This window comes from Crinia signifera, chromosome 2 (genome assembly GCF_055691185.1).
Source record: "Crinia signifera chromosome 2, ASM5569118v1, whole genome shotgun sequence".
NCBI classification, from domain to species: domain Eukaryota; kingdom Metazoa; phylum Chordata; class Amphibia; order Anura; family Myobatrachidae; genus Crinia; species Crinia signifera.
In genome coordinates, this window is record NC_139218.1 from 366025160 (window position 1) to 366049044 (window position 23885).

The 23885-nt window shown below is 45.8% G+C and overlaps 1 protein-coding gene across 2 annotated transcripts in view; it reads left to right on the forward strand.

Moving 5' to 3' along the window:
• The first annotated feature begins 8800 nt into the window (after nt 1-8800).
• Nucleotides 8801-23885, forward strand: part of ARHGAP20 (Rho GTPase activating protein 20) — a 103092-nt gene continuing 88007 nt past the window's right edge. Inside the window, exon 1 of one of the 2 annotated variants that reach the window (XM_083169966.1) lies at nt 8801-9074. In XM_083169966.1, coding sequence (XP_083026092.1) covers nt 8976-9074 — 99 coding nt within the window. In that variant the 5' untranslated portion in view covers nt 8801-8975. The remainder of the gene's footprint in view (nt 9075-23885) is intronic. The other variant, XM_083169967.1, reaches the window with a different exon arrangement.

Genomic DNA, 23885 nt, shown 5'->3' on the forward strand with positions numbered 1-23885 from the left:
AAGCGAGCCCCGCGAGGGGACGGTATTCGTCCCCTCGCGGGGCTCGCTTCGCTCGCCACGCTTCGGGCTCGGTGGCTCGCTACGCTCGCCACAGGTTTATATCCAACTCCATGCCCACTTGGATAGTAGGGGTATGAAAAGGACCCATTTTTCCCATTGAATTCCATGTTAAAATGGACTCAGTCCATTTTAACATTGATTCCTATGGAAAAATCGGGTCATCGCATCGCATCGCATCGCATCGAATCGCATGGTCGCATGCGATGCGATGCGATCTCCCGATCCGACCCGATTTAGAAATCGGCAGCCCAGATACTACATAAGTACCGAACCTTTTTTCATGGCATCCTAGGAAAAAAGTTTCTTATTGAGAAATTTTGAGAAAAAGAAATAAATACATTGAATAAATTGTGTTTATACATCACCCTTGTGGTCAGTTACATGGTGAGAGATACTGTAGGAAATGCTTCTGTTTGTCTCCATATTTTATGATTGGAAGTCACAAGCAGGGCCGGCTCTACCATTAGGCAGCTATAAGCAGCTGCCTAGGGCGCCAGGATCTGGGGGGGCACTACCAAGACTACCTATCAAAAAATCAAGGATGTCTATGAGGATCCTCGTTGTACATAATGCAGGTGGCTGTTGTGGAACTTCTAAGACCTCACCTCCATACTTTCCCTTGAGGCATACTTCCCTACTTTACTGCCTCCTCCTTCTTGCACTCTGTCATGGGTTTCAAAGGGATGCCTCCAGGGAAAGCCAGGGACTTGACCACCTTCCTGGGAGGCTGGGAGGACCACCCAATTTTTGGGAGCCTCCCTGCCATTCCAGAATGTTAGGCAAGTTTGCATTAAGGGGTTAGAAAGCGAGTATTGGCTGCAGTATGGAGGGCAGTAGGTTGAAGTTTTGCCTAGGGTGCTGAGAAGCCTTACACCGGCCCTGGACGAAAGCACTGGTTTTGTCTATTACATTGACCATAAACAATTTGAAATGGTCCTGGGCCACAGACCCAGAGACCGCAGAGGCACGGGAACCACTGTCCCTATAGAATTACCCCCTCCATCGGTGATCTGTATTTTGCACCTGGCAAGATAGTGTGATGATCACAGATCAGCCCCTCCCATATAGTGCTCAGGGAGAATAGAAGAATGCAGATAGTAAGTCATTCTGGGCCGTACAAAGGTTATGTAATATAAATGTCACAGATCACTATGTCCCAGCCCTTCAGGACAGGAAGAATAAAACAGTTCTGTAAATATGCAGGATAATTTGAATATTAAACTCTCATTTTTGTATTATATAATCGGTTTTGATGCTCTATTTATTTTTTGTAAAAACATAGAATTAGACAAATGACAGTACTGCTTCTGTATACCTAAAATTAAAAGCCAATAACAGAGTTTTCAGCAAGTAGGATGTTATTCTAAACCAAAGTCACATATAAAGGAGTTTTATATTTGCCTTTTTAGAATATGCCACCCTGGCTCTAGGGGTATGGGTCAAAAGTCAACCCAATTTAGGTGGCCATGCATTGGGTTCACCACTAAAGGGATTCAGTGGATTCAACATCAACTTCAGATGGCGCTGATTCTCTGCATCCCACCGCCTGTGATGAAGGATCTCTTTGCCGCCACCTACTGGTAGACTGGCAGCTGTGCGCATGTGTGACCTCTATCTAGAAGAGGAAAAAAGGAAAAGCAGACAAGTATGATCTGACCCCTATACTGACTGCTGAGATATATCAGGCTCAGTGGCGTAACTATAGGGTGGCAGCCCCAGCTGTGGCTTGGGGGAGCCAGCGGTCTCAGGGCGCACTGAAAAATACCTGCTGTCCTGTACGAATACACAGTTTGCTGTCACACAGCATTTCATGATATTATAAAATAAATATATGATTTTAAATTTTGCAGTGTAAATGTAAATAAACATAATTCAGGATGTCTTTACAATGACTCACAGGCGCTGTATGACAATTTGGTGACATTTGCAGGCAGAGTTCCTGCTCTCTAGACTGCGATTACATGCAGCCAAGTGAACAGTTATGAATCAGGCCCTTAAGGTGCATACACACTGAGCGATTTTCACCCATTTTAGAGATTTTCCCGGAGGTGGGTGACTTTCCATAGCAGGACGCTATGTAAAGCCGTCCACCCTGTTGCTGATCTTCTGGAGATGAGCGGCGGTGGCCAGTGATGATGTGGGAGAGAGCATCAGTGATCACCACCAGGGCCGCCGAGAGAGGGGGAGCAGGAACAGTTTACCCGGGCCCTGGCTTGTCAGGGGGGCCCAAGATCACACATGCAGGTTTTTTTTTTTTATTCGTCCGGTGGCTGTGCGTGCTGGGTGCCGGAAAGGGAGGAGGGGGTTGAGCTTTGTAGTGGCTGCACCCTCCTTCTCTACATCTGTCCCAGGCCACAGCTGGCAGCAGACTCCACAATGGAGGACTGACCGGCTGCATGTCCATGACAAGTGAGCAAAATCTGCAGGAAGCTGTGGCCGGGGGACGGGGACTGACATAGGGGGGATGCACTAACATCCGCTGCCCCACTATCTCCCACCATCGGACAAGGGGACAAATGGGACTGAATCAGCCCCATAATGCCCACAAAAGTAGTTTTGCACATAATGCCCACTGTAATAATGCCCATTTCACATTATGGACCTTATTTTGGTTCACTCGCAAAGGTAAATTCCTTCTCAAATGGACAAAACTATGTGCACTGCAGGTGGGGCAGATGTAACATGTGCAGAGATAATTAGATTTGGTTGGGATTTTACATCAAAGTGAGATCACTGCTGCCCATTTCTGTGGGGGAATTCAAGTGTTTGGTGCACCGGCAGCCACTAGATGGCACCCAATTCAAGTGTTGCTCTGTTCGGGTGGAGATGTTCCATCATTTTGATGGTCTGGCAAGTAGTGTATATACTATATATATAAAGAGAAAAATGGAAGCCAAGTATCGTGTGCATACTATAAAGCAGTGGTTCTCAAACTCGGTCCTCAGGACCCCTCACAGTTCACGTTTTCCAGGTCATCCGCCGAGTGCACTCATTACTCACTGGCATATTTTAAAAGACAGGTGGAGATAATTATTTCACTTCAGGAGACCTGCATGTTTTACGCACGGTGTGGGGTCCTGAAGACCGACTTTGAGAACCTGTGCTATAAAGCAACCCTTGCTGCTTCACCCCATCCATTCTGATCCTTATTGTTATCACTTAAAATAGTTATAACACTTCAAATAAATCTATAGTTAAGTTGGGCACACACTTATACAATGATCGGGTCATTCTTTTCATACACGACCTGTTCATGCGACATCTCAAATATTCTCACCTTCAATCCTGTTTTGGCGGAAGAAAACAGTTTGCATCTGAAGACCAGGTTTTATGTGCAATCAGTGGCGTAGCTACTTATTATGCGCCCCCCCCCCCCCCCCGCGCCGCAAAAAAAATCCCCCCCTCCCCTCGGCAGCCCCCCCCCCCCATGCCCATACCTGCCCACCCGCTGCTGTCTGCGGTACCTGCCTGCCGTGCCGTCACGGTCCCGTAGCGCTGGCTCCTGCTGCTAATAATGAAACGTGACTCTTAGAAAATGGCTGCCCCCCTACTGCAGACAGAAAACTGTCTGCAGTATGGGGGCAGCCATTTTCTAAGTGTCCGTTTTCATTATAGAAGCAGTAGCCAGCGCTAGGAGAGACGGGACTGTGACGGCAGTCACGGCACGGCAGGCAGGTACCGCAGACAGCAGCGGGTAACTATAGCCCCGCAGGCCCCCGGCGCCCAAACTTGGTCTGCGCCTCCCCGCCACCGCGGGGGCTGCGGAGCTATAGTTACGCCACTGTGTGCAATGTTATGCCCCTTTTACAACGCCGCAAAAAAACAGGTTGTTCACTCCATGTCCTAGGTCAGTGGCGGTGTAAAAGGGGTTAACCCGTGTCCCTTTACACGGGACTTCTACCAAGGTCCTGACTAGGGTAGAACACGGACAGGACCTGGGTAGAGGGCAGTGTAAACGAGTACACCGGGTCATCCGACCTGGCTCCCATTTACAGCAATAGGGGAAACCCAACCTCCGGACCGCAGCGTCCTGCGGTCAGGATGGAGGTTGGATGGTGGTGGGGGGGCGCACACAGCCTCCACAGGAGCAGCGGAGGCAGCAAGGAGGCAAATAGATGCCTGTGTGCGGCATCCATTCACCTCGCAGATGGGGGCTGGGTGGTGCACGGGGGCTGGGGGTCGCCCAGCAGCTTTCCGTGGTGCTGGGCTTGCCCCCAGCACGGCGGTCCGGGTCACGACGGGGCGATCTGTGATCCCGGTACTTGAAGATCATATAATCTCCAAGCGCCGCACCTGTTTACACTGCGGGTAGGCAACGCAGTGATAACGGAACAAAATCCTGGATCCGACCCGGCTTGGATACGTGGGTCGGATCCGGGATTTGGGTGTAAAAGGTGTATGACTTTAATTTCAATTTAGGTTTAATATTCATTAGTTGTGATATCGAACTAAAAATAAAGGGGGAAATTTAATAGGATGAGAGTTTCAGAAAGTGAGAGATTTGGTAAGAAATCTCCAGGGGTTTTTATAAAGCGGCAATCATTTACACTGCATAACCAGTTTGATTTTGAAGTGTGAATGATTGCCGCTTTAAACAAAAAAACAAGTCCAAGGCGTGCCAAATTGTGCCATACATGGCACAATAAAACAAATGTATATGGACACATCTGTATATTAGACAGATGAGGGTAGATTGTAAAAGTGTGTATGCATGTTCATGACTTCTGAACATAAATGAAAACTAAGGCTACATTGCATGTGGACTGTGATTGTACAGCTTTAAGCTAGGCACACACTGTCTGTTTTTTTTTTTTTTTGTCTCATGGACAGTCATAGCATTTTCTTTTTTCGGCAAACTAAAGACCCCTATATCTGAAAGAAATTATTTTCCGTCACACTACAATGAATTTGCAATGTCCACGCACACGGAGGATGACAAGGGGTTATTCAGACCAGATCGCTGCTCTTTGTCCTTCGCCCCACCAGAGAGAAATTCCACCCTGTGCATAGGTGTCGATTTATGTTTTTGCAGGTGGGTGCTCAAGCCAAAAATATAGGGAAGTGGCTTCATGGGAAAGGGGTGTGGCCACAAAATAATACTGATTTATATTACGCAGCACAGTTGTCTCCAATATTCAAATTATGGCAACAGTGCCAAATACACAAATGTCCCCACAGTGCAGGTACATAAATGCCCCCCACAGTACCTGTGCTAGCGACGAGGGAGGGGGAGTGCAGTGGGACACGGGTGGGCCTCTGCTGAGTGGGTGGGTGATTATCAATTTCCGTGGGTGCTCGGGTCCTCAAGCACCCACAGAATCGGCAGTTATGACCCTGTGCAAGCGTGAAAATTAGCAATTCGCAATCACTCACCATCAAATGATTTTTCCATTGCGTGCAGTCCGTGCGTAGCCCGGGACTTACTCAGTGTCTGTGATCATAGGCAAACACAGGGGGGGTGGGGGTTCTGGTTGCCTGGAAACCCCCCTCCTCTTGGTAAGTGCCTTAAATTATGACAATAGCACTGGTATATAATATGATCAATCGATGCCACCACATCATGCAGTGTAAGGGACAGAGCAGAACTGCTGCACATGACCAGTGTACCAGCTTCTTCTACCACATTTACTGCTCTCAAACATCGCAATGGACCAGAGAGCAGCTGTCAGGAGGAAGAGACAGGTGCCTTCCCATGAAGTGGGAGATTAGAAAGTGCAGTACTGTTTCTATTTTGTTTCTGTTTTTATTTATTATATGTTTAACTTTTCCTGACCACTTATCTTATTTAAATGTTTGAAACAGCCTAACTGTCTAACAACTTGCTGGTGACCCAATGACCGTATCCCGTTGGGAGGTATGCACGATCGAATGAACCCCTCCCCCTTTAACCCGGTTCCCCTGTCTTATGTGGTATGATCTGTACGCATGTGCAGTCTCTCGATAATCGGCCAACCTTTGAATTCTTAGATGTGCGATCAGGGCTGAATAACCCACAAAGTCACATAAACATGTGGGAAATATGGTGGGATCATAGAGAATACCCACGCACATAACAATCTGATCATCAAAAACTTTTGTTTGTGAACAAATTTCTTTGGGTTTATCACCAAAACAATCGGTCATATGCAGAGAAAGCTGCACTGGGACCCTGTCAGTGTGATCAGCTATGGGTGTCCGATGGACCCACAAGCTGTTCAAAGTAGAAAAAAAGAGATACAAAAAAAATAAAATTATATTCCCAGGGACTAGTGATCGGTGTTTCATAGAGGGTTGCTGGTCACTGGGTTCTCCAACACTGATGCATGACCCCATAGGCGCCGATTCCGTGTGTGCTAAAGGGCTTGAGCACCCACGGAAATTCCATGAGCACCCACTGGCCACCCCCCTAGTCCCTCTGGCCGCAGCAGTGCTGAATCAAATCATACCTGCGCCGCGGCCGCTGTACTTTACTTCTGCCCTGCCTGCAGACCACGCCCCAGCCGAGCACTCTGTCTTACGTGTCCTGCTGCTGCGTAGCCGCCTGGCACCATCGCCAACCTTCCCTACCTCCCTCTCCCCCGCGCATGATCACACAGCGCGCCCGGGCCTGGCCACCTGAGTGCGATGAGGACTCATGAGGCAGGCAGCAGCTTACCCGGCCGGTCCCGTTCCAGACCAGTCCCTGAGCCTCAGGATGAGAAATGATGCACAGATAACTGTTGATAAAGATATTTTTGTTCTATGCAATCTGACTGTATATATATATATATATTTATGTGCCTCCACAATGCTGCCATCCATGCATGTGCTGTCTGCTGACTACACATGTCACATGTGGAGGCACAAAATGATGTAAAATAATTTATATATTATACAGCCAGATTGTAATGTGTAAAAGGGGGACTCTGCTGCTGCAATGTGTAAAATGGGGAACTCTGATGCTGTAATTTGAATATTGGAGACAACTGTGCTGCGTAATATAAATTGGTATTATTTTGTGGACACGCCCCTTCCCCATGAAGCCACTCCCCTAAAGTTTTGGCTTGAACACCCACCTGCAAAACGATAAATCGGCACCTATGCATGACCCTCGTTGCTGGTGTAAAGTGATGCTCTGAAATGGCAGCTCACTTTTCACCGTTCACCGATCAGGGGAGTACTGTATAAGCAGTAGGGATGGCCTTCGACCATGGATGATTCAAAATTCAGCCGATGTTGAATACTTTTGCCATCGATGGATGAGAACCAGAATGTTTCCCTCCATCGATGGCACAGCAAAACGATGTTTTGCATAGCTCCGCCACCCCAACACCCGCGAAGCCCCGCTGTGTGTTTTGATTGGCCAACAGGCCAATGAGTCAAACACAATGGATGACCATTGATAGTTAAAAATATTGATGGTCATTCAATGTATATTTTAACACTATCGATGGCCAGTTGCACGATTGCCATCAATGGGAACCATCGATGGCCATCCCTAAAAGGCAGCGGTGTGTGGAGTGGGGGCTTGTTGCATGTGAGCTTACATTGGGGGGTGGGCAAGGTGCAGTAGCGGCAGCGATGTTGACAGTGGCGCATTTCCAATACATTCTTCGTGAAACATAACCTAGACAGTGTTGCGAGGGAATTTGCCGGGACGAGCTTTGCGATGCAGTACGATGTAATTAATATTGGCATTGTGGGATTAGTAGAAAGGCTTTATTATGCATTAGTGTGAGGTATCACATGCGGTACCCCGGCAGCTCCCGGGAGGCCGGATCGCATACGTTGGTACTTGTTTCCTAGCACGGCGCCCACAATATTAAGTTGTATGGTATTGCATCGCATGCCATATGCCCGCATGCGATGCGATTTTAAATTGTATAAGCCCCTATACGATTTTTAATTGTATAAGCACCCTAATGGGTGCTTACAATGTTAAATGCACCCCCACTATCAACGCGGCGGTACGCGTCCTCCGACCTTTTCATACCCCCACTATCCACGTTGGCGTGGAGTTGATTTTATATAGTGTGGCGAGTGCAACGAGCCACCGAGCCCGAAGCGTGGCGAGCGGGCGCGTATTACTTTACATGTATTCCGCGTCCCCTCGCGGGGCTCGCTGCGTTCGCCACGCTTCGGGCTCGCTGCACTCGCCATGGCATACAATGGCATACAATGTGATGGTATACAATTTTAAATTGTATAACATCGGCTGCCATCGCGTAACATCGTATCGCATACCATCGTATGCCTTATGGTATGCGATGCGATGGGCGCCGTGCTAGGAAACAAGTACCCATGCGTTACATCATAGATGGTCCTTCTGCACATGATGTATCATATGTGATCCCATTCATGGATGCGGGATTCGGTAGATCCTTGTGGCAGGCAGCCACTGAGATCTGCCATGCAAGAAAAAGACATGCAATATGATACTTTTCGTGCGATCCATCGCAACAATGCACTAGAATCGCATGATGAATAGTGCCCATATTGCACTAGTGGATGGGGACCTTAATACCACCGCTACATTCACCACCACCAAGCAGTAAGATGCGCAGGAAATACCGTCATGTATTTAATGTAGGATCTTAGGGAGCTGAGAGCCCACATACAGTATGACACTTGGCCTGCCTGCATAGATATTGATAATAAGCTATCAGCCACTGCTCTATGCTGTAATGTAACACAGCAAGCAGATGCTGCAGTGCCACAGGCCAGCGCTACATGCTGCACGGCCGGGAGATGTGCGGAGACTGAGCGGCAGCTGCCGGGAGGAGGAGGCGGGGAGGCAGCAGCGGGGCGGGCCCGGGCACTACTAGAACGTGATCTCAGTACAGCAGCAGCTCAGAGCAGCCAGCAATGCCCGTGCAGGTGATGCCTGTCCCTCTGCCCGTCTCTGCCAGCCTCCCGGGTATGAGCCACCAATTGTGGGATTATTAGGGAATATCTTAATGGAAGCTATGTCACCTCAACAGGACAATGTAGGACAAGCGAGATCTTCCTCTTTGACTGGAGAACTCAAAATATCCGGGGACACAGAGAATAAAAAGGTAAATTATGCCAATGATGGCACACACAGATGGCTGGCATAATGGCATACATTATATCACTGACAAACACATGAATGGCTGGCATAGGGGCATATATTATAGCGCACTGATACACTCATAGATGGCTGGCATAGGGTCATATATCACACTGACACACAGAGATGGCTGGCATAGGGGCATATATTATGTCACACTGACACACATAGATGGCTGGCATAGGGGCATATATTATGTCACACTGACACACATAGATGGCTGGCATAGGGGCATATATTATATCACACTGACACACATAGATGGCTGGCATAGGGGCATATATTATGTCACACTGACACACACACATAGATGGCTGGCATAGGGGCATATATTATGTCACACTGACACACATAGATGGCTGGCATAGGGGCATATATTATATCACACTGACACAGAGATGGCTGGCATAGGGGCATATATTATATCACACTGACACATAGATGGCTGGCATAGGGGCATATAATATATCACACTGACACACATAGATGGCTGGCATAGGGGCATATAATATATCACACTGATACACACATAGATGGCTGGCATAGGGGCATATATTTAATCACACTGACCCACATAGATGGCTGGCAGAGGGTCATACATTATATCAGCACAGCACACACATAGATGGCTGGCAGAGGGTCATACATTATATCAGCACAGCACACTCATAGATGGCTGGCAGAGGGTCGTACATTATATCAGCACAGCACACACATAGATGGCTGGCAGAGGGTCATACATTATATCAGCACAGCACACACATAGATGGCTGGCAGAGGGTCATACATTATATCAGCACAGCACACACATAGATGACTGGCATAGGGTCATACATTATATCAGCACAGCACACACATAGATGGCTGGCAGAGGGTCATACATTATATCAGCACAGCACACACATAGATGGCTGGCAGAGGTCATACATTATATCAGCACAGCACACGCATAGATGACTGGCAGAGGGTCATACATTATATCAGCACAGCACACACATAGATGGCTGGCAGAGGTCATACATTATATCAGCACAGCACACACATAGACGGCTGGCAGAGGGTCATACATTATATCAGCACAGCACAGACATAGATGGCTGGCAGAGGGTCATACATTATATCAGCACAGCACACACATAGATGGCTGGCAGAGGGTCATACATTATATCAGCACAGCACAGACATAGATGGCTGGCAGAGGTCATACATTATATCAGGACAGCACACGCATAGATGACTGGCAGAGGGGCATACATTATATCAGCACAGCACAGACATAGATGGCTGGCAGAGGGTCATACATTATATCAGCACAGCACAGACATAGATGACTGGCAGAGGTCATACATTATATCAGGACAGCACACGCATAGATGACTGGCAGAGGTCATACATTATATCAGGACAGCACACGCATAGATGGCTGGCAGAGGTCATACATTATATCAGGACAGCACACGCATAGATGGCTGGCATAAATGTATTGATTATAACAGGATGCCACACAGATGGCTTATTTATATTGCATGAATATATGTTTATTTCACTGGTTGCTGTATCAGGATGTTTTGGCTCAGTGTAGATTCCTCAGTGATCACTGCAGACCATTCTGTGTGACAGCAGTGTGCACTATGTTGTATGCCAGGTACTATGGGGTATGTGGTGGCTGGTGTCAGTGTAGACTCATCAGGGATCACTGCAGACCATTCTGTATGACAGCAGTGTGCACTATGTTATATGCCAGGTCCTATGGGGTATGTGGTGGCTGGTGTCAGTGTAGACTCCTCAGTGATCACTGCAGACCATTCTGTATGACAGCAGTGTGCACTATGTTATATGCCAGGTCCTATGGGGTATGTGGTGGCTGGTGTCAGTGTAGACTCCTCAGTGATCACTGCAGACCATTCTGTGTGACAGCAGTGTGCACTATGTTATATGCCAGGTACTATGGGGTATGTGGTGGCTGGTGTCAGTGTAGACTCCTCAGTGATCACTGCAGACCATTCTGTATGACAGCAGTGTGCACTATGTTGTATGCCAGGTACTATGGGGTATGTGGTGGCTGGTGTCAGTGTAGACTCCTCAGTGATCACTGCAGACCATTCTGTGTGACAGCAGTGTGCACTATGTTGTATGCCAGGTACTATGGGGTATGTGGTGGCTGGTGTCAGTGTAGACTCCTCAGTGATCACTGCAGACCATTCTGTATGACAGCAGTATGCACTATGTTATATGCCAGGTCCTATGGGGTATGTGGTGCCTGGTGTCAGTGTAGCTATCGGAACGCGTCCTCTATGCACATGATGTATCTATATGCATTTATATATACACTGAGGATAAATGTGTGTGTGTGTATATACGCATGCATCCTCAATAAATAAATAAATATATATATATTATATATGTGCATAATAATACTACTTGGTCATAGTACCATTGTCAGCGATTCATCTGGCATGTGCTTATGCAATTTAGTTTCCTTTCACTTTTTCATAGGAAAAGGGAAGCTGCCAGTGCATGTGTGTCTGTGTGTAGAGATATATATAACTAGTGTCTGTGAGTCTCCAAAACACTGCCATCTGCTGGCATAGAGTGAAACTACATCTCTTTTTCACACATGCACAAACACAGAAGGTAGCAGACTAGCTTTCGAAGCTTTTGCTTTGAGCGGGCGAGCGGGCTTCCTAGTACAGTATACTGAGATATGGCTGCAGCATATCAGTAACTTCACTCTTTACAAACACCTTGTTAATACAGTGGCCTTTTATATTACAGTGTATGTATATATAGCTGTAGCGTTCCCTACACCATCTCAAAAACGGTCCTCAGGGCCCTACACAGGTCACGTTTTCTAGGTCACCCAGCAGGTGTGCTGTGTATCACCAACTGTCACATTTTAAAACCTGGAAACATGACCATGACCTGAGGATCAGGTTTGAGAACCTGTGTCCTATACTGTATTATATATTGGAAGAGAGGAATGCAAAGAAAACAAGTGTAGCAGCGCACAGCTTTGAGAATAAATGAAAAATAGTTTCAGATTGGATGATCTTGGATACGATACATTTATTAACACTTAATATAGTTTAAAAATGCATATATCATAAAAATAATGGTAGTAAAATATACATGAACACCCCAAGATATATTAATGATGACCGGAGAGTCAGTTCCTAGTATACCTCTGGGAAAAGATAATTGGATAAAGATAGTTACCACCCTTTTAGAGGGTACAGAAGTCCTCCAACAGTCCTTAATCGGTCCAAGATGGCACAAATTACCAATGGCTGTGAGGGGGTGGGTGAGTCCAGTCCACGGGTCCGTGGATGCAGGGACTTTAAGGCAGATGCCAGCTGTAGTAGGTGTATTGCAATGGAAAAGTTCCTTCAAAGTTTTTGGAAGGGTCCCAGAGGTTGGTTCAGACTTCTATCCGGTATGGGTTTGCATATGTGGTTGTCCAAACAGCTCACTGACGCATTTCGCCACTCTTGGAAGAGAGGCAACCCAGTCTGGTGGCAGCTGGTGACGTAGTACTGGTTACCAGCCGGTCCCTGAGTCGACAATGTCTAGGTTGGCAGTCACTAGGTCGGCCACTAATGGTCGACAGTGACTTGGTGGACTCCTAAAAATGGTCGACATACACTAGGTCCACATTGACAGAAGTTCGACACAAGGAAAATGTCAATATTGACATGATCCACACTGAAAAAGTCGACACATTTTTATTTTTTTTTAGACCAACTTGGTTCATACTTTCCCATCCAAGTAGGCATAGAGGGCAAGTTAGATAACAAGAGTGTGCCGAGTGCAGCGAGCCACAGGAGGGGACGCAGAACACTTATACGGCGTCCATGTCAACATATGTCAACATAGACACTAAAAATGCAAAAAAAAAACGTGTGTCGACTTTTTTTAGTGGCGTCCATGCCAATGTCTACCTTTTGCATGTGTCAACCTTTGGTCATTGTCGACCTGTGGTATGTCAACCATTTATAGGTGTCCACCTAGTCACTGTCAATCATTAGTGGTTGACCTAGTAACATTGTCGACCCACTGTGACTACATCATAACTGTACCATCCACCTAGCATCTAACAGTCACAGTCTGCTCACTTCAGAGGGTGAGGATCCCGGCCTCAGCGTTCCATTACATCTTTCCTTGTTTGTTCTACTATGATAAAAGAGAAATCCTCGTCAAACCGCGCTTTGTGTATGTCATAGTTCACAGTTATACTGCGTCTGTCCAAGGAAGACCTGTGTGTAGGGGAACTGGTTATACCAGCTATATTTACAGTGCATCTGGTCTGTCATATCCTTGCCTGCTACGCTCTCCAGTTTGAGCTTAATTAAAATACCCAGTTAAAGCAAATCTCTGTTTATCTAGAGGGCAGTGTCACCACGTCACGTTCCATCTTTGCCATCTTCAGTTTAGGAACTTGCACCTCCTTCGCTACACACTGTAGTTATTTACACAACAAAGCTTTACTATTATTCCTCTGTCCTGCTACCCGTGGCACACTCTATGCATGCGCTCATTACTTGGGGGTGAGCAATGCTACAGGACTAAGTACATACAGAAAACGATGCAACATAATTATTTTTGAATTATTATTATTATTACCTTTTGGGCTAGAGAACACTATACTGTTGATAGATTGTTTATAGAAGAATGCGACATTACCAAGCAATCAATAATACATCTGGGGCTTCCTGGTAGCATAGAGTTTAAAGGGCTGGTTCCGTTATGTACAGGGGCTGGTACTGTCTGATGCCACAGATTTACTTCCATATGCTAATATGGGATTCCATACAACTAATGCGTAATCCGTGCATCTTGGAGTGGGAAGCCAGGTGGGTCACTGATTTCACGCCAATCACCACACCTCTACCAGCCCCTTGCTAACAGTAAGGGGCCCATTTGCCATAGGATCGCATATGCAATGTGATCTGGGCGGGATCTACCACCCAGGATCGCATTGCAATATGCAAACATATAGCTTGGATTTATGTCTTTGCAGATGCAGGGACATGGTGTCTGAAAGGAGCCCATCCCTGCGATCTGCTGTACAGGGATGCCGTCGTTCTGGGCATACACACTTAGCGCTGACCGCACTTACCCGCCCAAATATTCAATAGTAAATGGGCACCTAATAAGATACCTTAATAACAGAACAAGGGGGGAAAGGAGGAGTGTCTCAGTGTGGTGCACCACACCGAGACACTCCTCCTTTCCCCCCTTGTTTTGCAACTCTGCTGTGTCCAGTGGTAGCACACCCCTAATTGACATATGTCTGATTAACCGTCAATGCTTATTTAGGGGGCCGCTTTAAATACTCCTCGATAATTTCTGTGTGACCAGTCACCCCAAAAAAAACCTCTTCTATGTACCTTAATAACAGACTTTCCTTCCCCATACTCCCGGAACCCAGAATCACTCAGAGCTGTAGCTAAATGCCAATGAGACTCCCGCAAGACTGATCTCTTGGGTGTCATCGTCCAGTTGAGCTCAATTTCAGCTCGTTTTACAAAAAAGTGAGATCCGGCAAAGATCCACACAACTCAGATTCTGAAATAGGTGCTTCTGAGTCTGTGAAATATGTTAAAGATCGCTATTTGTGTCTGTGAGGATAAATCAGACTGAATCAAGTGCTTGTCAGCGTGCATCAACATTGTTTCAGCAAGGTAAAAACACACAACACTCCTACCTGTGTCAAGTGCTTGTCAGCGTGCATCAACATTGTTTCAGCAAAGTACAAACACACCACACTCCTATCTGCCTGTTAAATTCTATGGTAGTGCATGAAGTAGAAAGACAGATTATAAAGCCCGTATTACAGTATGTCCATTAAAAATAATATCAGTTGGCACAAGCAGATAATGGAGTTGGTCCAGAACAATATACAAATTGGGAAAAATGACTGCATGGAAAAAAAGCGGATCCGTACCCGCATGCACAGTGGCTTGTCTCTGTCGCTGTGCCTCAGAGGTAGGAGGCATCACTACCAGCGTGCATTCGCAACACTCCTATCTTTGGTACAAAAAGTGTGTTTGGAATGAGCCGGATCCGTGTGTATACTCAAGTTACTGTAGCCCGCAATTCCGCCAACACGCCAACATCATGCCTACATACAGTAGCCTCGGTGTGAAGATGAGCTGCTGCTAGTGGATCTGTAAGAGGAGGGGAAATACACACGTGTATAATTGCCATGCATCTGTTGTGTATTTTGCCCCAGACCCGTTCACTGCAGCCTCACTATATACATAAGATCCATCGTATCCCATGATAAAGGTTGTCCTGGTTGCTCACTGACATTGCACAGATCAGCGAGTCAGCGTACCATTTCCCAGACTTCTATGCTGTGCTGCTGGTAGCGTGGCCCTAACAGTAGCTGTGTTTTTCTTACTGACTTAAATGCTGATTCGGTGCCAATGATAAGTCTGTGGTTGGAGGAGAAAAGGAAAAATTAAAACAAAACAAACAAAAAAAAACCAGTCCCTATTTGTTATGAGATAATTGCTTGTGAGGTGTCCTTCTGTAAGCACCAGAATATACCTGACAGTACTGTAGTACGAAGATAATTACACCTTGGTTACACTTTTGCGTTTGGGTACATGTTTTGTAAGACAAAAAACATTATGGAGACTGCACTTTTATGGACTGAAATATCAACATTCACAGAGGGAGATTCTGTAAAGCAATTATGCGGTAAAAACCCCGTTATCAGGGTTTTTACCGCATTTTGGTATGCAGCAAAACCTGCACGGCGGGTTTTCGCTGCGAGGGGTAACACCAGCAAAAGCTGGCGATACCCCATAGAAGTCTATGGGCTTCTTAACGCGACCCACGCCGCCCCGAAAGGACCCCCGCCGCCTCGCGCCGACACCCCCCCCCCCCCCCCTCACCTGCTGTGTCCAGGCAGCACAGCGTGTGCTGCCTGGACCTGTGACCTCCTCCCTGCACTGTATCCTCTTCCGGGTGCAGGGAGGAGGAGGAGAGGCCACCCGGCAGCAGCAGCCCTGGGTAATGGAGGGAGGGGGGAGCTGTGGGACCCGCAGCACATCGCCGGCAAGATCGCAAAGGACAGCTCTTAACGCAAGAGCTGTCCTTTGCCATGATTATCACATATGTTACAGCATATGCGATAATTAGGCGATGTGCGGCGGTAAGGGGGCGCGGATGATACAGCATCCTGCCCACAGTGTGTAAGTAACTGGAGAACTTTCACTTGCTCTATGTAATCCAGTTTTCCAAACTTTTGAGGATATTCATACTTGAGCACAGGTGGCTTAGGGATCTATTTACTAAGCTTTGGATGGAGATAAAATAGACAGAGATAAAGAACCAGCCAATCAGATCCTAAGGGGCAGATTGATTAAGCTTGGTGAAGTGATAATGTGTCTGTTTTTTATCACCGGCCAATCAGCTCCTATCTGTGATGTTACAGGCTTGGTTTGAAAAATGACAGGTAGGAGCTGATTGGCCGGTGATAAAAACCAGACACTTTATCACTTCACCGAGCTTAATAAATCTAGCCCTAACTTCCATGTTACAGGCTGGGTTTAAAAATACAGTTAGGAGCTGGTTGGTTGGTACTTTACCTCCATCTACATTATCTCCATCCAAGTCTTAAGGTCCATACACTCTGGGCGACTATGCAAAGCCGCCCTCAAAGCCGCTTTTTCGGAGATGATGCGGGAGCGCGTAGCAGCGCTCACCGCTCATCGCTGGGGCATACACACTGGGCGGCTTTGAGCTGAAAGCCGCTCAAACATGCTGTTTTGAGCGGCTTTCAGCTCAAAGTCACCCGGTGTGTATGGGCCTTTACTCTGCGGTAATTTATGAAAGAAGTTCTTGCTCTCCACCAATGTCTTGGACATACTATATGAAGGGAATTCAACTGTGATTGTATATGAGATAAACGCATGATTTTGACCATGTTTCCATTGTGTCTTATTGTAAGATTCTGTTTGAGGTGACAGCCGTTAAGATGGCATCTGGCATGGTAGAATGCCATTTGTGGCTGCATGGAGGCTCAGTCCAGCCCAAATTTAATCTCAAAGGTGGGATTATGCCCATGGCAAGTAATAAATGGGCATTAGATGAAGGGCATTAGATGAAGGCTCCACCAAACCTTGATTAAGCATGACCCATATGTATTTGGTCATTTCACGTGGTTGTAACACCAGCATTTGTTTTTGGTTGGTACTGGTGCGGTATGTTTTTGTTAGATAAAGTATATACATATATAATAGAAATGTGCTGCTAATACTAATCTAACTATTACGTATTTGTAGCACAATGACTGATCTATAATAAGCATCTATTGCGTCATGGGCAGTGTAACAGGAAAAGGCACCGAATACTATAACACATTTATAATACGCTCTTATGATTAATAATGACCACCTTTCAGGTTCCCATTTTTCACTGTCTGTTGCCTTTGCAATTACCTATTAATACCGTACTGACTGTTCCCGATGGCTAAATCCACATTACCTGGGTCATTGTGCCATTAAATGAATAAAACATTGCGGAGAAAGAAGACAAAAAATCGTTTCCAAACCTAGAATGAGTTATTTCGTTTCCTGAGTCAACAATCCCGAGACTGTTTAATGTCTGGTAAAACAGGAACAGCATGACGGGACTTTGGTTGATAGCGTTTGACATGTCCCAGGAATATGTTTTGAGTTTGAAGGTCCTAAACAAAAATGAAGTACATGAAGGTTTATACATGAATTTGAGGCTTAGTGGATGAAAGAGCGTAAACAGGCCGGGCTGGAGTGTTTGCGTTCTAACCCAAAACACATTTCCAAAGTCTTCGTATGTGAGCTCTATATTCAGTGAGTTCTGCATGACTGGTTTAGCAGGCCAGATACCTCTGTTTACTTCTCCTTCTTAATATATTTAGGAAGTGACCATGACACAAAGCCTTGATTATTTGTAAGCTTAGCATAGTTTCAAGGAAAACATTTTTAGTATTGTTTGTATACAATAATCAGAGAATGAACAACAGGTCCTGAAGCTGGCCACACGGGTGTGGTATGATATGATGACAGTACTGTTTTCATCTAAAAGTGACCCTAACCCAATTTGCAACCTGTCCCTAATACTAATTGAAGCCTAAACCTAATCCTAATTGCATTATACTATAATGGCAGCCTAATCCTAACTGTAGCCCTATGCTAGTGGCTGTCTTTTGGCTGCAGTTCAGCTCAAATGGAGGTGTTGCGGTGGGAGTGGCTTTATAAAGGGTGCTGGATGGCGGCTAAAGAAGATGTGTGGCTGTGGGCAAGTGTGTCATCATGGGCACGCCCCCACTGCTGAGATCACTGGAAATGTAAAGCAGGGTGTGGCTACAATGGCACAATCCAACGCAAATGATGTCATTGTCTGCTAGATCACCCCCACTTTACTTGGCAAGTGGGCGGCTGGGCTGTGGGTGGTTTCGGGAAACTTGCCTTCGCTTCTGGGCCACTGGGAGTGGCAGCTGATTTTTAGGAGACTTTCGTCCATTTCCATAAAGTAGGCATGTATACCTACAGTAACCCTAAATGCAGCCTTAGCCTCATTTCAGCGTAACCCTACATAATTGTAGCCTATCTGTAATTGAAGGGTTGGAATAAAAATTAAATGATAAAAACTTTATTTTGTTTCAACTATTTTTTTTTAATTTGTGTTTTAGTGGGAAAAAAATGTGATTCCATTGATTAAATTAATAATATTTTAATTTCAGTGAAACATTGCTATGTATAAGATGCCTCAATTAACCATGTTTTTATGCGTTCTAACATTAACAATAGTGTTTCTAGGATTTGATATCATTTATTATACAACTTTCAGTAAAACCAATTTTTACTGCTTTCTATATTGCATGTGAATATATGTATGTATGTAGATAGATGAGACATATTAGAACATACAAAGTACAATCAGAGACATCTCAATTGGACCGAAGGATTTGAATTTAAGTAAACAGGAAGGAAATTAAACCATGACGAGTTTCTCTGTGTATTACCTCTTTCATTCTGTATGATGGAGTTGTTTACCCTTTATTATTGAGATTGTTAGTTGTAGTTTTCTCCTGTCCTATAGGATTGTTAGGAGAACGTCTTAACTGATGCTAAGCAGATTTAATACTTCTCTGATCTGGATCATCGTGCCAATAGCTCTGTTCTGTACTTAATACATTGGTTCAGCTTAGTCAAATGAAGACAAAAAACAGGGGGATTCCCTTACAATATATAAATATATATTTTTTTTTTCTAAAGAAGTCTTGTCCCTGTGCCTGTACTCACAGCTAGAGTGGCCGATCCCGGGATCCCCAAATTTGCCGGGATTACAATCCCGGGATTGTAGTTTCCAATCCTGGGATTTTAGTATTGGAATGTACATGCGCAGTCTAGTGCCGGGCAGCATCTAAACACCCGCTCAGACGCTTCCCGGCTGTTCCTGACCACGACATGCGTCTCTGCGCAGCGTGGCGGTCGCCTGCCTACTTCCGGTATCACCCCCCACACCCGGCTGCCTGTCTGATGTCGGCGGCACCGCCGCACTCCTGCCTAGAATGGAGTGGCATGAAGTTTGCTCTAGTGCAGTGATGGAGAAACTTGGCACTCCAGCTGTTGTTGGACTACACATTCCAGCATGCCCTGCAACAATTTTAAAATGGTCAAATAGCAAAATTGTTACAGGGCATGCTGGGATGTGTAGTTCAACAACAATTGGAGTGCCAAGGTTCTCCATTCCTACTCTAGTGTGTCCATGAGCAGTGATATATCGCAAGCATCTAAATGATGTCAGATATTGTTCAGACGTTAGCAAATTACAGTGCGTGTATGCAGTGGGATTAATATAGGGTACACACCAGAAAGATCATCATCGTGAGCAGATCGTGAGACGGTCATACGATGGTCACACAATCTGTTTGTGCACACAATCTGCGCACGATCTGATCACGATCTGTACCCAGTTGAAGGGATCATTTTCGAATCCTGACTGCAGCCGGTAGGATCTGCAAAACGACCATCGGATCAGAATTGTATCTAAAACGTGACAAAACATGCACAATTGACATACAATCGGTCGAGATTGTATCAAAATTGGGGGACTTGAGGCTAAATCGTTCTGGTGTGTACCCAGCATAATGTTTATTGACGGGGACACGGCCGTTAGGTTGACACAGCTAAGGTCGACATACATTGGGTCGACCACTGAAGGTCGACAGGCCTTAGGTTGACACAGACAAAAGGTTGACTTGCCTATGGTCGACAGGCTCATAAGGTCGACAAATGTGTTAGGTCGACAGTCAAAAGGTCGACAAAGCAAATTACCGTGTTAAACATTTCTACCCGGTAATTTGCCTTTCAAGTGGTTTAACACGGGTCATTTTCTAGTGTGAAAGGCTCAAGCTGGGTCTTTGACCTGGGAATAAAGCAGGATTGGAGAACTTGGAATTTCCACCAGGGTTGACCCTCACACTAGACCCGTGTTGAAAGGTAAATTACCAGGTAGAAAAAGCTAGACCCGGTAATTTGCTTTGCAGTATGAACGAGTGGTCAGACTGGACCCTTCAAAATGACCCAGCATTTAAATGCCTGGTAAAAGCTGGAATTTGCAGTCTGTTTAGTCAGAACTTGGTATTAGTAAATACTGCAAAATAGCCCCCATATCGCCATGGATGCCAATCAATTTTTTTTGTAGACTGGCCGATTTCTGACCGATCAGACCAAAAATCAACCGATAATCGGCCGATATTGATCAAATGCGCGCTTCTGCGGATCTTTTTCTAAATCTTCTGATCTTACATACTGCATTAAAAATCAGAAGATTTAGTAAAAGATCCATAGGGACGCACACGGGATCTTAAGAGAAATCTTTGGTGAAGATGTGCGCTTGCCTGAAATCTTTTGGGTACTTGTGAGTTATCCGGGCTGCCGATTTTTTCATTGCGCCCGAAATCGTGGGCATCGCGTCGGTCGTGGCCGTTATAAGGAGCCGCAACGCGATGCCCGCGATTTCCCATAGACAGTAATGTTAAAAGACACGATGGACCCGATTTCCGACCCGATTTCCCATAGACAGTAATGTTAAAAGACGCGATGGACCCGATTTCCCATAGACAGCAATGTTAAAATAAAATGACAATGTGAAATTGGCCAATATGGGCATTTCACATTGGATATGTTTTAAAAAAAATGTTTCATGGCCCCCCACCACCGTTAACGCCACCCCGCTATTGACGCCAACCCGAAGTGTGGCGAGCGCAGCGAGCCCGCGAGGGGCGGCGGTACGCGTCCTCCGACCTTTTCATACCCCTACTATCCACGTCGGCGTGGAGTTGAGAATAGAATAGTGTGGCGAGCGCAGCGAGCCACCAAGCCCGAAGTGTGGCGAGCGCAGCGAGCCCCACGAGGGGACGCGGACACCTGTGAAGCCCGCAAGGGCACGCGGATACCTGTGAAGGTATCCGCGTCCCCTCGCGGGGCTCGCTGCGCTCGCCACGCTTCGGGCTCGGTGGCTCGCTGCGCTCGCCACACTATTCTATTCTCAACTCCACGCCGACGTGGATAGTAGGGGTATGAAAAGGTCGGAGGACGCGTACCGCCGCCCCTCGCGGGCTCGCTGCGCTCGCCACGCTTCGGGTTGGCGTCAATAGCGGGGTGGCGTTAACGGTGGTGGGGGGCCATGAAACATTTTTTTTTAAAACATATCCAATGTGAAATGCCCATATTGGCCAATTTCACATTGTCATTTTATTTTAACATTGCTGTCTATGGGAAATCGGGTCCATCGCGTCTTTTAACATTACTGTCTATGGGAAATTGGGTCCATTGTGTCTTTTAACATTACTGTCTATGGGAAATCGCGGGCATCGCGTTGCGGCCCCTTATAACGGCCACGACCGACGCGATGCCCCCGATTTGGGGCTAAATCGCGGGCATCGCGTCGGTCGGGTGTCCTTAAATTAACTAAACTTAAGGACAAAATCGGCAGCCCAGATAATTCACAAGTACCATCTTTTGTCCAGGATGGACAAAAGATTTCAAGGCTAATTTATGCGCACATCTTAAGATCGCAGATCTCTCTAGTGTGTGGGCACCTTAAGCTTCAGCCAATCTACTGCTTAGTAAATGTACTATGGAATCAGATGCTTCTGTATGCTGCAGGACTTCTCCGCATGCAATATCCCAGTCTGACCTTCCCTACCTTTTATATTCAGAGGTAATTTTCCAGTAGACAAGACGTTGACATTTTGCAGCACACAACTCTCCTGCCAGTCCCTATTTATTTCTACTCAGATATTTTGTTTGTAAGGAAAATTCCAGCCTCCCTTGATATTTGCAGGGCTTTTACTTTATGGCGTGGCACATTGGAACCTTGGTTGACTCTGTTTCCAATTTCTGTCAACATTTTTTGTAACATCAACATTAATCTTCATGCAATGCGTCCTTCTTGGACAAAGGTTTTTGTGGCTTTAAATCCTCTGCCTGAATTTAGCAGAGGACAGAAGTTTGACAGACACCGGTTGTGCTCCAATTTTGCCTTCAACCGGGCAGGTATCATAAAATATAATAACATATCCAGAGATCTCAGTTACTTCAGCACTTTGAAGTTTTAGCATTCAGCCAGATCCTTACTGGAAGAAGAGGATTTGAGTTCTTAAAAGTGGGATTTGTTCTCAATGCCTTCTTTAAAATCCTGGCAGCCTAGTAAACTTACTGAGAACTCCATTATTTACAAATGATAGGCACTTTTTTTTTTAAAGTGCACATAATACAGCAATCTGTATTTGTTTTGGTTGTTTTCATGAGGTATTGGCGAAGAGTAAAGGAGGCCCCCATACACTAGTCCCACTTGTCTGAGGTGCAAGTAGGACCTGATTTGCATGGAGATGACTTTGCCCCTCCAGCTGTTGTTAGACTGCACATCCCAGCATGCCCTGCTACAGCTTTGCTATTTGGCAATGCTAAAACTGTTGCAGGGCATACTGGGATATGTAGTTCAACAACAGCTGGGAATGCCAAGGTTCTCCGTTGATTTAGGTGCTCCAGTGCATAGAAATAGCGTGTGTAGGCAAAACAAGGATACTGTGTGCTTCATGTATATAAGCTATGTCACTATTATGAGATGACGTCATAAGCTGAAGTTTCAGGAATATTGATTCATTTGTTTCCTTTTTGTTCTTTTATTTTTATTTTTTTAAATAAAACTGTGCCCGTGACATTCTTATGGTGAAGGTTATTGATATAGCCAGTGCTATAACAAGAGCTGTGTAAGAGGGGGCAGCTGCCCTAGGTAAACAACTTGGTTACAGCTGAAGAGTAACATCCCATCTTGCCCTAGTTTTATACTATGTTTCCATGTTTCTGTTTTCATTTGGAGCCTGTGGATATCACTGAGCAGAAATAATCTCAGGGGTAGATGTATGAAGCAGTGGAAAGGGAGAAGTGAGCCAGAGGAGAAGTGACCCATGGCAACCAATCAGCACTGAAGTTACATCTATAATTTGGATAATGTAACATTATACAGAGCAGCTGATTGGTTGCCATGGGCCACTTCTCCTCTGGCTCCCTTTTCACTGCTTCTTACATCAGAGTGATGGCTTGGCTTACAGGCATTTTGTGACTAGTCCAATAATCACTTTGGGGGGTATTTAATTTGTGCCGTATTTTTTGCCAGGTGAAAAACATCAAGTTTCACCCGTTTGTAGAGTGAATTAGATCCACCCTATTCAATCTCCGTGATATTTTTTCCCACCTGTGCAGAAATCCGACGT